Source organism: Vigna unguiculata, chromosome 2, assembly GCF_037176805.1.
Source record: "Vigna unguiculata cultivar grain cowpea cultivar isolate G323 ecotype 2 chromosome 2, ASM3717680v1, whole genome shotgun sequence".
NCBI classification, from domain to species: domain Eukaryota; kingdom Viridiplantae; phylum Streptophyta; class Magnoliopsida; order Fabales; family Fabaceae; genus Vigna; species Vigna unguiculata.
The window spans coordinates 33,574,475-33,588,406 of record NC_140793.1 but is presented as its reverse complement, the minus strand read 5'-3'; the positions used below and the strand labels follow the sequence as shown (position 1 = coordinate 33,588,406).

General features: G+C 33.6%; 1 protein-coding gene across 1 annotated transcript; it reads left to right on the top strand.

Annotated features, from left to right (window-relative positions):
* The first annotated feature begins 740 nt into the window (after positions 1-740).
* XTH6 (xyloglucan endotransglucosylase/hydrolase 6) lies at positions 741-2,441 on the top strand. The gene is made up of 4 exons (XM_028055767.2): positions 741-1,009; positions 1,110-1,210; positions 1,307-1,503; positions 1,587-2,441. The coding sequence occupies exons 1-4, from the start codon at positions 811-813 to the stop codon at positions 1,975-1,977; spliced, it is 888 nt and encodes a 295-aa protein (XP_027911568.1). The 5' UTR covers positions 741-810; the 3' UTR covers positions 1,978-2,441.
* The last annotated feature ends 11,491 nt before the right edge of the window (positions 2,442-13,932 follow it).

The following is a 13,932-nucleotide window of genomic DNA, read 5'->3' as shown; positions in this document are numbered from 1 at the left end:
CTCGTTAAATCATTCATTTTTATTTTTTCTTATAACAGCTCAAACAAGAAGTGGATCCCGTAGCCTTAATTAAGGCTATCTATTCCAACCAAGGGAAAAAAATACGTCAGGGTAAAATTAAATAGTCATATTTTATTCTATTATTTGATAAAACGTCGTGTATTATGGTATCATTGTTGTCCGTCCAAGTTAGAATATGAGAGATGAAGTTGCCTTTTTGCATCAAAATTTTAATTTCTTTTAGCCATAGGAAGGTCGTTGAAAACTTGAATGAGACATGAAAAAACAAAATTGAAGCATGAATCGTTGAAAATAAAATGAGAATCTAAGTTTTACATTTGATAAAAATGAAAAAAATTAAAAAAACTTAATATATATCAAGTTAAAAGTGGTTATAATTATTGATGTGGATTAGAATGAAGTTATATACCTATAGAATGCATTTCTCGTAACAAAAGGGTGAGTATGTATATATTCCTTTGCTTTCAACGTAGAAAGGAGCAGCATTTGGGTTGAACATACAAGTGCCTTAAACATATATGTATGGTTCTCTGTCTTTTAACCATTAATATAGTTCACATTCACAGGGTTACATACAATGCACACGCTCAGAAAAATGATTAGGCAGCAGAGGACAAAAGGGGTGTGCCAAGAGTGAATAGTGTAGGCCATGCTCATTGTTTGTCAAAAGCTGGATCGAAAGCTATGCTGTTGTCACGCTTTTCAATTTCAATCTCAAACCCCCTATATAAATAACACTTCTCTCCCTCCACTTGCATTCCAATCTCACCTATATCTTTTCAGTTAAACATGTCCATGCCAATCATCAACACTTTTGGAAACATTGGTCTCTATGTTTTTTTACTGTCATGGTTTCTCGTATCTGCTGTGTGTGTTTGGGGACGACCAGCCACTTTTGTGCAAGACTTTCAAGTCGCGTGGTCAGAGTCTCATATCAAGCAAATTGATCAAGGCAGGGCCATACAACTCATTCTCGACCAAAACTCTGGTTAGCCACATAACCTTAACTTATACCTAACTCAAAGGCACACAAATTAATTACTTACTTTTTACCACACACACACACTCACTCTCTGCATCATTTACAGGTTGCGGTTTTGCTTCCAAGAGTAAGTACATGTTTGGCCGTGTTACCATGAAAATCAAACTTATACCTGGAGATTCTGCAGGAACTGTCACTGCATTTTACGTGAGTCCAAATCTCCTCATAACATCGTTTAAACAAGGTTTGAACTGAACAAGAACGCATTAATTAACATACTTGGTTGGTGAATTATCATTGTAGATGAACTCTGACACCGACACTGTACGTGACGAGCTGGATTTTGAGTTCTTGGGGAACCGTAGCGGTGAGCCTTACACAGTTCAGACAAATATCTACGCTCATGGAAAAGGGGATAGAGAGCAAAGGGTGAACCTCTGGTTTGATCCTTCCGCGGATTTTCACTCTTATACTATCATGTGGAACCATCACCATATTGTGTAAGATATGAGTTGTACTAGTACTAACAATAATAACGAATGAAGCAATTAGAATTTGACATTACAGACATGTTGGAATGCAGGTTCTACGTGGATGATTTTCCCATTAGAGTGTACAAGAACAATGAAGCGAAGGGAATCCCGTACCCAAAGATGCAGGCTATGGGAGTGTATTCGACGTTGTGGGAAGCTGATAACTGGGCAACAAGAGGGGGATTGGAGAAAATCGATTGGAGTAAGGCACCATTTTATGCGTATTACAAGGACTTTGACATTGAAGGGTGCCCAAGTCCAGGACCTGCAAACTGTGCCTCTAATCAGAGTAATTGGTGGGAAGGGGCTACATACCAAGCTCTTAACGCCATGGAAGCTCGAAGGTACAGGTGGGTTCGTCTTAACCATATGATCTATGATTACTGCCAAGATAAGCCAAGGTACACAGTGACCCCACCAGAGTGCCTTGCCGGCATTTAAACCCTAAATTCACCTCAATGCAATTCTCCATTGTCTACTGTAAAAAACTATATATAGTTGCTTCCATAGTTAATTTCAGTTCATCCCATGTGCCACGTCTCTCCAATTATTTCAAGTCTTCCGTGAAAACACGTGAAATAAATGTACAACAACAAAACTAAAGGTAAATCATTGGTCCCCATGCCCATGGATAAATTCAAATCAACACTTTCATTTTGTTGTTGTTTTGTTTTGGGGGAGAGGGCAAATGATTCCAGTGTCTGTGTCTGTGGGGGCGAGGGCTATGTTCGACCACAAGAGGATAAGTCAAAAGCCATTTCTGGATCCATTATGCAATTGTATTTTAGTGCGCATGATTGACGATGATATTTTTGGGTTTGTGATCTACCAGATTTCAGTGTGTAAGACTTTCTCTGTTTCTGTATAAGCAAGGACATCATAATTGCTCTACAACATTAACATTATCTATAAACTCTCACGCACCTGCTCCTCTCTACTCAACATTATCCTCCCTCTTTTATTGCTTTGTTTATATAAATTAAAAAAAAAGTTAAAATTTACGCGACGAATAATTTGATTTATCTCCGTTTTAAATTTAAATTGTTTTTATTGTGTAATACTTAATATTTCAAATAAAATTTATTATACAAATATAAATATTACAATAAAAATATAAATATAATATTTTTGCATGTGAGTTACATGACCAATTTGATATGTAACTCGAACCTGTCATGTAATGAGTTTCTGTTTCAGATTCAACTGCCTGGGTCTAGCTAAGTTTTATAGTTATGCTTGAGAATAATCCTTTACTTTTCAATTCTCAAGTTTAATTTCCAAAAACTCTAGCTACATATACCAGAAAGAGAGTTTGGTATATTACAAGGTGTTTCCAATTACAAAATCTGTTTTAAGTTTCTGGAAAATCCTGTTCTACCCATCTTTTTATAGTATTTATCATTAACTATAGTTAATTTAATACTAAAAATTAAAAAAAAAAAGTTGGTATAATTAAGACAGCAAAAAAAAGTTTAATATTAAAACAAAATATATGTAGAATGAAGTTTAAACAGAGGGAGCATATAGGGAATGCAGAAAGACACTGAATATCTCGTTAAGAAAACAGGACAGGCTATATGAATATATATATATATATATAGCTATCCGAAGTAACATAACATAACAGATAGTGATTTTTAAAACTGTAAAAACTGTCTTTGACTTAAATCTAACAATGTAAGAATATTTAAATGGACTTAAAAATGTATTTAAATCAGTACTGTTTATATATATTGATGCACAATTGAGCATTTAAATGTCAAGAAGTCTGGCTAATCTTAAGAGCATTACTAGAGATGTCTGAAACAAACTACAAAAACATTTAAACGTGAAGATCTAAGTAAACTAATCTGCTAAAACCTGTGCACCTATGCTCCAAAGTCCAAAACAAAGTAAAAATCTCTAATTCCAAGTAAATCCTACTATCAAGATTGAGTTTTCTTACATTTTTAAGAAGACACTTTACAAAACATTCACCTACCAAGTGTGCTAGATAGATCCATCACAATCATCAATCAAGAACAAGAAGGAGCGGTGGTAGAGCTTCAGAGCTTCAGAGGAGAGGGGACAAAAAAGACAAGATCTGAGGGAAAATTTCAAGGGTACAGAGTGTTTCTATAGATGGAGGATTTTAGGTAATTTTAACTCTGTAATAATATTACAATGACAAGAGATGGTTTATAACTGAGAAACATTTTACTGCTGTCAATTATAAACGTTAACAGTGCATCCACTTTCGCTTACATAAATATCTAAACTCCACCACCACGCGTGAAGTATTTATTGTTGAAGTATCCAAAGAAACATTCAGAACAATGAATGGCGATAGGATTGAAAACATGGTACAGTTCAAACACCTAAACCAGGAAGATGAAACAGTAACTCTCGTATCCTCCAAATAACGTCAGAATTTAGGATTCTCAATATACGTAGCCGACAGCAACAAATGCACTCTTAAAGAGGTGGCCTACAACAACAAATTCCAAATAAATAAGACTTGACTTGTTCAAAACAGAAATGCAACTTGTTCGAAGAAGAAAATATCAAATTACTAATTAAATTCTAACATTTCTAACTCTACTTTCCTAAGGAAGGACACATTACTTTCCATTTTTGTCAATTTAGCGGAGACACTTGTGGCCAGCAAGAGGTCTGAAATTGAAGCAACAAGATAAGAAGATGGTGAATAAGCTCTTCCGAGCCCCTACATGCTCAAAATCTAGTGGTTAGATTAGACATATATAGTTGTTGCAATCACCAAAATCAATTCTATGCATTAACAAAGTAAACTCTTTCTATCTATAGACGTAATAGCTCCTGACGACGCTGTTTTCTTCACTTCTTGTTTTGAAGTAGGAGGTTGGCACGTACCTTTCCATCCTTCTGTTCTTCATGTCTTTTCAATGTCACTTAATTCTTCACCCTCGCTTCATGCATTATGCAAAGGAAAAAAAACAGTGACTTTACTGCTATTAGTGAGGATGAAACTTTCTGTTACTAATCCTTCAATTTCACAAAAATGTGCTCTCAATACCAATTCAATATGTTGATTTGTTGATGGTACGAAAATTGTAATGCTACTGTAACCACATGAATAGCCAACATGTGTGATTTTTCTTGTGCAACCGTCTAATAGAAAAAGAAAGTAATTTAGACCAATAATGAAGTAGGAGAACAAAAGAACGTCTGATTCATGAAATGGCCAGAGATAGTTTCCAATTTTCAGTGTGACATCCAGTTGCAGCAGGATTTCTGATGCCAGACCGCCCGAGTCATTCATGTATTTCTTTAACTAAAATGGCCTCAAAAAATTGAATTTGATTCTCTTTGTCCTTAATCAGCATCATTGGCACCGATCGAGAAAACAATAATGGTTGGATACGTTGGAAACAATGTTTTATGTACCTTGGGTATCATATAGAACAATAAATCCAAGACAGAAGGCACGGATCCACTCATCTCCCGTGCTACGGGTATTTTTGTGACTCTGCCAACGCTACCTACCACTCCTCTACATCCATCTCAAATCATAAAAGCATTTTTTAGGAAGAAGAAAAAGAAGTTACATAAATTTATCGCGACTTTTAAGTTCACCGATTTTTCTTTAAAAGATACTTGGGAGGATGGAGACGAAAGGAGGATATTTAAATTGTTTTAGATCACAATGATGTGAGACTATTAGTTGAATTAAAACATTATACTATATTATATTATATTATATTATATTATATTATATTATATTATATTATATTATATATATATATATAAAAATATATATATATATATATATATATATATTTTTTCTGATCTGATCTAAGTCCGGCAACGTTGATAAGAATAATTACCGTGTTCTCAGACGTTTTGTAACATAAAGTTTCGTCACGATTTTATCTTTAAATTATCATAGACCTTATCTTTAAGTGATGTAAAACTATATCCAAACGCTATTTATATTTATGTAGGTAGTGATGAACACACACAGTATCTTGAATAACTTTTTATCATTAAAGGGGAGATCCGCAGCTTTAAAGCTCTTGTTACTGTGGGTCTTGAGAAGAATCAAGCACCTTATGAATCTATGGTATCAGCCTTACTTTGCATATTGTAAGACACTAATATAGCAGCAACTAAGGAACATGTAACTTCATCAAAATGGAAGCAACTCTCACTAGTTCTGAAATCATGATACAGCAGCAATGCTTTGACATCATCTTTGATGAAGTACTAAAACCAGTCCTATTTTCACGAGATGTTTCAACGCTTATTGCATGCGTGCATGGATAGATTCAAAATCCAGGAACAAACGTTGGATGATGCGCATCTCGAAGATCTGATTGGATAACAAGAGTTTCATTGATTGCACCTCATAATAAAGCTTCATTAGCTGCATTGATACAAGTAGAGAAATGATTGAAACGAATTCTTGAACCCTCCCTGATTTTATCCCCATGCGCATTGAATAAGTACAGATTTAAGGGAGAGGGGAATCATTTAAAAGAAATTATTAGACCTGTGTGTATTGTGATTCATCATGTCTTTGTCTTGGGTGTTGGGTGTTGGGTTTTTGTTTTCTATATAAAAATAAAGTAGAGTTAAACATAGATAATATAAAAAAACAATGACAAAATACCTATTTGAATGCTGATTCCCCTCATAAGAGACAAACGACTGACTCTTATATTCTGTACTGGTTCATACAAAAATATCCATTCTGCACACGCGTTTGTCTGCAACTTTATTTAGTGAAGACATTTTGAAATTTCACTTCACTCTTCTCTTACATGTGTTGTCCAGTACTACTACCTCTTTATTTTAATTTTGTTCATTTATTGAAACTTTAAGTGTAATAAAGCAAGAAAAGAATAAAAGAAGTAGTTTATGCGTTGGTGGGAAGGGTAGAAGAAAATGAGGAGAGGAAAATGTTGGTGTTAGCTGCAGAAGAAGAACAAGAAAAATAGGACAAGAACAGAGAACATGTACACGACCCCAAGCCGAAAAGGGTAGGCACAGAACCATCCTTTCTGCTACACAACAAAACGAAACTAACTGCACGTACCAAGATTCTCTTCTTTTTTTTCTTACCTCTTCCACTTCACCATATTATCTAAAACTAAAAATCTCCAAACTCATTCCTTTTCAACACTCTCACAACCCTGCAAAACACAATTTCAACACTTTTTTTTTTGTATAATTATTGGTGCAAAAAGAATGCCAAATTAAATAGTTTTGTAATTTATTAATAAATAAATCCTTTTATGGGTACTAGCTATTATTTTGATGCCCACCAAACTTGTTGATTAGCTTTTAAAAAAAATAATTAAGCTTAGTTCGGATGTATATGTTAGTTTAAATATTTTATAAAAAAGTTTAACCGTTATTTTCTTTGTACCGTTCCAGTCAGATATCCCTGTAACTTGTAACGGCTTGTAGTTACACAATGATAATGTAAATAATTGTTTCTTGTTGATTCAAAATCTAATAATAATATAGGTTTTTTAAATAATAAAAAATTAACCAAAAACGGTATTATTTAATACGCGACAAAAAAAAATACGGTATATTTTTCATTGCACTATTACAATGTTTACTTTCTCGTAGCTAATTGCCTAAATTTACAGTTTTTATTTTAAAACATAGGAAAAAACTATCCAAAATCAAGTCCCGGAGATGTTTTTTTCCTTCTTAAGCCAAAATAAGTTGAAAGGCTCTTTTGAAATTTAAAAGAGGTGTGAGCTCGGCCCACGTTCTTTTTCTTTTTCTTTTTCCAAAAAGGAATTGTAAAGTATTCACGATACATATAACACGTAATATAAAATTTATTTTGTATTTTAAAAAACACTACGTGAAAAGTTACTGAAAAAACTTTTGGAAGAGTATACTCAACATTAATTTTCAACTTTACAAGTACACCCCTTAAAATATATTTAATATTATTTATTAATAACAAATATGCATAATTTTTTTATTAAGAAAAAAGCTAATACTTTTTATAAATTGTATTTAATATTTACTAATATAACCTAACTTTGAAAAAGTGTACTAATATTTTAATAAAGCACGGGTTATTCATGAGTTATTACAGCCAAAACCTTTTAAAGTTTTAGTTTAATTTATTTAAATAATTAAACTTAATCAAAGGCTTAGATTTTTGTATTTAGCTTAAACAAATAGTTAACAAATCGAAGCCGTGTAATTCACAGATATTAGTAATGGGTAACGAAACAAAATTAGCATCTATTGGAGATGGAAAAGAGATTTAAGAAGAGTTAAAAAGAAGAATTAATTATGACAGAGGCATGCAAAGCAAGGAAGAGATCCATTAGGTGTTACTAAACGAAGGGACAGCTCATGTATAAACATGTCAGATGAGAACAGAAAAAAGAATGAATATTTTAGGCAATTCTTATATGCAGGATACTTCTTCCATGTTTCAGAAACAAAAACATCCAAACAGGAACAAAGGGAATAGCAGATTCCTTTAGCCCTTTCTGTCCTCCTTCTTCTAAAACCAATACCCTTTCATCATCACTTTCTGCGCGTGGCCCCACTTTCCACCATCTTCTCTCTACCGATTATGCAGAGGATTAGCTCCCGATGGCACGCCTCTCTTCTCTTCCAACTCCGCTTTCCCATTCCCAGACACATTCTTCCGCGGCCTTGTGAAATTCAACAAACCACCGCCCACACTCACAAACCCACTGTTGCAGAATATCAGTAGTAGAACCAGCAGCACCGAAAGAGCACCCATTTCACTCGTTAGCATAACAACACGCGAACCCACTTGTTTTTTACACGATTTTGCGAGAAATTGCAGATAAATGTGAATGATGTGATCACAAAGGCGATTGCTTTAGGATAGATTGCTTTCGAAAGCGATGTCTGTTAGCAGAAGCAGCTTCCAGCAAGGGAAAGAAGTTAAAGTATGGTAAAAGTTGATGTTTGGAGAAAAGGGTATATGGATTGAAGTGAGAAGAGGGAAGGTGATGGTATGAAAAAGAGTGGGAGAAGTTGTGATTAGAGTGAGTGAAGGCATGCAGAGGAAAATGGCAATGCGCAGTATCTTATATGAATAATGGTAGTGATGGGCATGTTGGAAGTTGGCGGCAACCTTTTTAAGAGAAAAGCCTCTGAATCACACGCCAGGGAGAGACCTTGTCCAGCATGACAACAGTTTTGATACTTTCTATTTGTTTTCTTCTCTTCTTTTCGGAGGGAGGACACTATCATGTCTTATAATATCATCACTCGCACCTGCTTTTCTAACCACTTTCTTTTTCTATTTCTTTATTACTAACATACAACCAATACCTCCCAAATCAAACTAAGCTAATAACAACGTTTGTTTCTTCAGTAGCTCCCGGGAAACCGTGCATTTTCTTTATCTTGTTTACTTTTTCTTTTTTAATTCTCATGCCTCAGGCTTCTAAGAATTTAAGCAAAACTCTTGTTAGGGGCTAGCATTTTTCAGCATGGGGAATTGCTGGCGTGTTCAAGAGGTAGAGCAAAACGTCAATGTTTGAAAAATTGCAGAAAAAGAAGCAGCCGAGGCGCATCACCATTGATCACAAAACACGTTCAACGTAAGGGTAAATAATGGTAGGTATCGTGGTCGTGATCCCCAATGTTGGGCTTTCTGGTTAGCACAATTTTGACAAGTGACGAAAAAACTTGCATCACACTCATTTGGAATTGAAGAAAAAGACTAGATGTTTCTTTCGTAGTAGTGTGATTGATTGGTTTTCCAAGGCTTAGATCAATAGCTTCCCGTTTAGACCATAATTTATTGTATTTAGCTTCTGCTTTTTTTGGGGGTCCTAACTATAACTTGAATATATAAAAAAAGGACAAAGCAGATCATGATAGCAGGGCATGGGGTTCCAAATTCCAATACCCATACGAATAATGTATTGGGCCCAATCATTAGTGTTTGCAGACAACAAAACAATTTCCAATCGGGACTTAGTTTACCCAAACGGAAAAAAAAAATTGCAATAGTGACATGAAATTGACCCTTTCTTCGATTATTAGGATCCGTCCAAGTTGAGTTTTGGGCCACCCTTGTATGAGCACTTGGGCTGTTTCGGCTCCAAATAAATGAAGAATAACTTCTCCTGTTCTGAATCTCACTCTCACCACAAAAATATTAACATGCCATGTGACATGTCATGTGAATGTGGTGAGTTAGTCCGTGAGACACGGCAATGAATCGAGTTAATAATGGGTCATTCAATCTTCTTCAACTTTATTTTTCATTTTCAATGGATCAGTATTCAACGCACATAATTTCTTCTAACTAATCTGATACAACCCCTCTCAATTCATTAAATTTACAAACAAAAGATATTTTACCTAAATTTTAAATATGATAAGGAATTTGTAGTATTGACCCCATTTTTCCCATACGTGACCAAACACTTTCTTTTTCTAGAACAAATAATATATACATTTCTATATGGCCTTTAGCATTACTCAATTTTTATCTAACACCTCGTTTCTTGTTGTGTAACACCTTGATTTTACATTTGACTCACTATACAAGAAATATTTCTATCACCGTTACTAAAATTCTCACACAAAGATAAAAATAAGTCAATCCTAAATCTTTTATACAAATTATTTTTTTTAATTAAGAAAAAATCTCCATTTCATTTACTCAAACCAGACACACGCGATAATAGAATTCAAAAAAACTATGACTATCTTTTACTAAAATATCATAAAATAATTATAAAAAATTATCATTAAATGTCAAAAATTATCTAATATAAAATAAATCATATCATAAAATAATCATAAAAAATTGTTATTAAATTTTAAAAATTACCTAAGATAAAATAAATTAAAATATTTAAAATAATCTCCAACTTAATATATAAATTTAATATAATAATATACAAATATAATTTTAAAATATATATAAAAAATAAAATGAGAAAAATGTTGGGAGAGACGTGGTTCCTCTTTATCATGTCTAACATCTGTCCTCGTCTCTGGGCCTATTCTCGTAAATATCACTTTTATAAATTACTTTTTACTTGTAGTGTCAAGCATGAAGTCAATTATATTTTATTTTTTAAATAATATTACTCATGGCGTCGTCTAGCGATGTTTAGTATTTATTTTTTTTAAATTATATCATTGGTAGAGTCATTTTATGGTGGAGCTCCAAAGGTGCATGAAGAGCTCCATGTGCAGCAGAAATGGATGAAGGAATGGAGGCAAGTTGGAAGGCATTTGCAAGCAATGGAAGGTGAAAGAGGTGATAGGATTTCCTAATCTATGCTAGCCTAAGAAAGGTGGCTAGAGGTAGAGAGAAGAAATCTTTAGAAAGTGATGACTCTCAAAAGGCAATAGAGGGAGAAGTGCTCTCAACTCAAGTTGCATCTATTGCATAAAATTTCAAGAGTGTCTACAAATGAGTGAAATTTTGGCTTTTATATGAAGTCATTTACACATGAGAAAGGAGAGTCATTAGATGGAGTGGGCCTTGATCTTGGCCCTTAGATCAAGCTTGGAGAAGGAGGCTTGATCTTGGCCATTGGATGATGCCTTGGAAAAGGAGGAAGCATTCCTAACCCTTGGATGCTTTGGATCCATAAGGTTTAGGAAGAAGTGTTGACTTCCACTCAGTCCACCTTGGCTATTTTGATAGCTCATGGTCCAAACTCTTATTGGGCTTAGTCAAGCCCAATTTTATCAATTGAACTATTCATTGTTTGACTTATTATTCTAGAAAGCAAAGCCTAAACAATGGGCCAATATTATTGCTATTCTATTGCTCTTTGAGACACCTATTCAAATCTTCACATCTTCTTTGGGCCTCTTGATGGGCTTGGGCCATCTTGAATGAAGCCCAATTGGATCTTTTTGAGCATGCTCCTTGTTATTGGGCCTCTTGATAGGCTTGGGCTTGAAGGTGCATGTGGGCCATGTATTGGGTCTTAAGCATGATTTGGACCTAGGCGTTGACCCAAGCTATAAGTCTTGTTGGGATCACATCATTTTAGCTAATTCTTATTGTATATTTTTCTTGAAAAGAAAATTACCTGTTGTTGAGTTTAAGGCTTAGAAAACTCTGAAGGTGGATCAAAATTGAATTCAAAACATCCAACAATCTAGAATAAAATCAAATTAATTACAAAAGAAAGAACATTCAATCAAAAAGGCTATAAAATTTTAATCAACAACGCAAAAACAAACAAAATCCTCTCACACCACAACCCAAACTTCTTATGCATCATAATACTATTTTTAGTTTACGTGGGATTTTTGGTAATTACAATAATTAATCATTACTTGGTTTAATCAAATCATGTTTTTACCAATATAATATTTAATTTAATTTTATAAGTGGTGATTTGTAAATTTATCGAAATTTGTATGGTGAATCTAAGATCTCAAGTCAGTAAAAACAATTAAAAATTATTTGAGTCTAATTAAACAACCTTTTAAAGTAAAAAATAATAGACTAAGAAGCATATAATTGGAAAGAAAAAACATATAAGATTAGAGAGATAAAATAATTTTTTATATATTTAATAATTATTTTAACAAAATGGGAAAGAAATGAGACATTCGCCCACACTCAACTACATGTTGCTCTACCACTTTCTATGTCAATTACGAAAACATAACCTTGTTTGTAAATATTTTACTAATGGCAACTTTTTGACCGAGTTTAAATAAACGGGGAAACTTTGAATATTTTGTTCTCATAAATACATTTTAATCCTCTCTCCTTCATTGAATTTGTATTTTGCCATCATCCTACAGTGAAATGCATGCAACTTGGTATTTTATATATTTGAATTTAAATATGCATGGCATGATTTGAAATGCTGTTGCAAAACTCCTTGTAAGCATTTATGACATCCTCAACAATGTATTAAATGCACTAAAGATAATTTGATTACTACTCATGCTAGGAGGCACGAAATTGTTGAACGTAGCCACGCATACCCTCAAATAAAATTCGTAAGAAATCGTGTTATATGTATTTAGAGGTGTATCTTTAAAAAATATTTTAGGAGTGTAAATTTTTTTATATAAATGTATAGAAATGTTTAGAGATGTCTAAAAATATATTAAATTGTTTTAAAATACAATTTAAATATATATATATATATATATATATATATATATATATATATGGGGACCAAGGTTCTATGTCACACCCAAGGACCGCCCATATATGTATCAATATTATCATTAAAATCACGATTTAAATTATAAAATGGTAAGATTCTACAATCTTACACATTATTTTTTTATTTAGACTTCACATATAATGGTGACACATTAAAATAATTATAATAATGGCTTAAATACCTTTTTGTCCTCATTTTCGTAGTGTTTGTTGCGGATGGTCTTCATTTTCACAGAATGTTTAAAATGGTCTTCATTTTTACCGAATGTTTATAATGGTCCTTATTTTCGCAATTCGTGTTTTATTTGGTCCTTTTCTATAACGCCGTTTAAATCATTAACGGAACATTGTACAGGTGGCACGGTTTGTATTAGGGTGTGTTACGTGTATTGTACAGGTGGCTAATTAACCTTAATTTTTCAATTTAGGGGAAATTTTGCAATTAGGGAAATTTCTTTATCTTCGTCTTTGCTGATTTGTGTGTTATCCTTTCTCAACTCCCACTCTTCCAACCTTCTTTTTTTTCTTGGGTCTTCTTGATAAGATTCTCTTATGTGGTGGATGGACGTCAGGGTAGGGAGTTCTTTCCCATAAGACTTCACCATTGACTGGAAAGATGATGGATTGAAATATTTTTTCATAGGTGGATCTCCTGAAACAGATTGGTATGAAGTCCTCAGCATTGACATTGATGAAATTCATTGTTGCAATAGCATGGCAGCAAGGGATAGCAGTCAGAAGCCATTTCCTACAGCTGCAATGTTGAGCATCCACATTCACTGTGTACTTATCTCCAACCATGGATATGTGCCTCACTTCAAATATCTTTTCTCCTGACCAGCTGCAAATATCATTACACATATCAGTACACGAATAAGTTAATTGTGTTAAAAAAAGACAAAAACCTAACCTTGGATCCAATATTTGGTTAACTCCTTTTCCTTATGTAGTCTGTCAAGTATCTCTGGGCAAATGTTTTCTTCAAAAGTTGTAACATTTTTTCTCTTGGTGACCCACATTTCCATTAAATAAACTCTGATTTCCTCGAGCATGGTGATTATGGGTTTGCCTCTTGCATCCACTATGACACTATTAAAAGCTTCACTCATATTGTTGACAATTGTGTCGCATATGGCTCGACCACTAAATCTAGACTTGGACCAGAACCTGCATAAATAATAGCATCAGTATTGATATCAGGTATTTGTACAGAAATCAGGTATTTGTATAGAAATCAGGTATTTGTACAG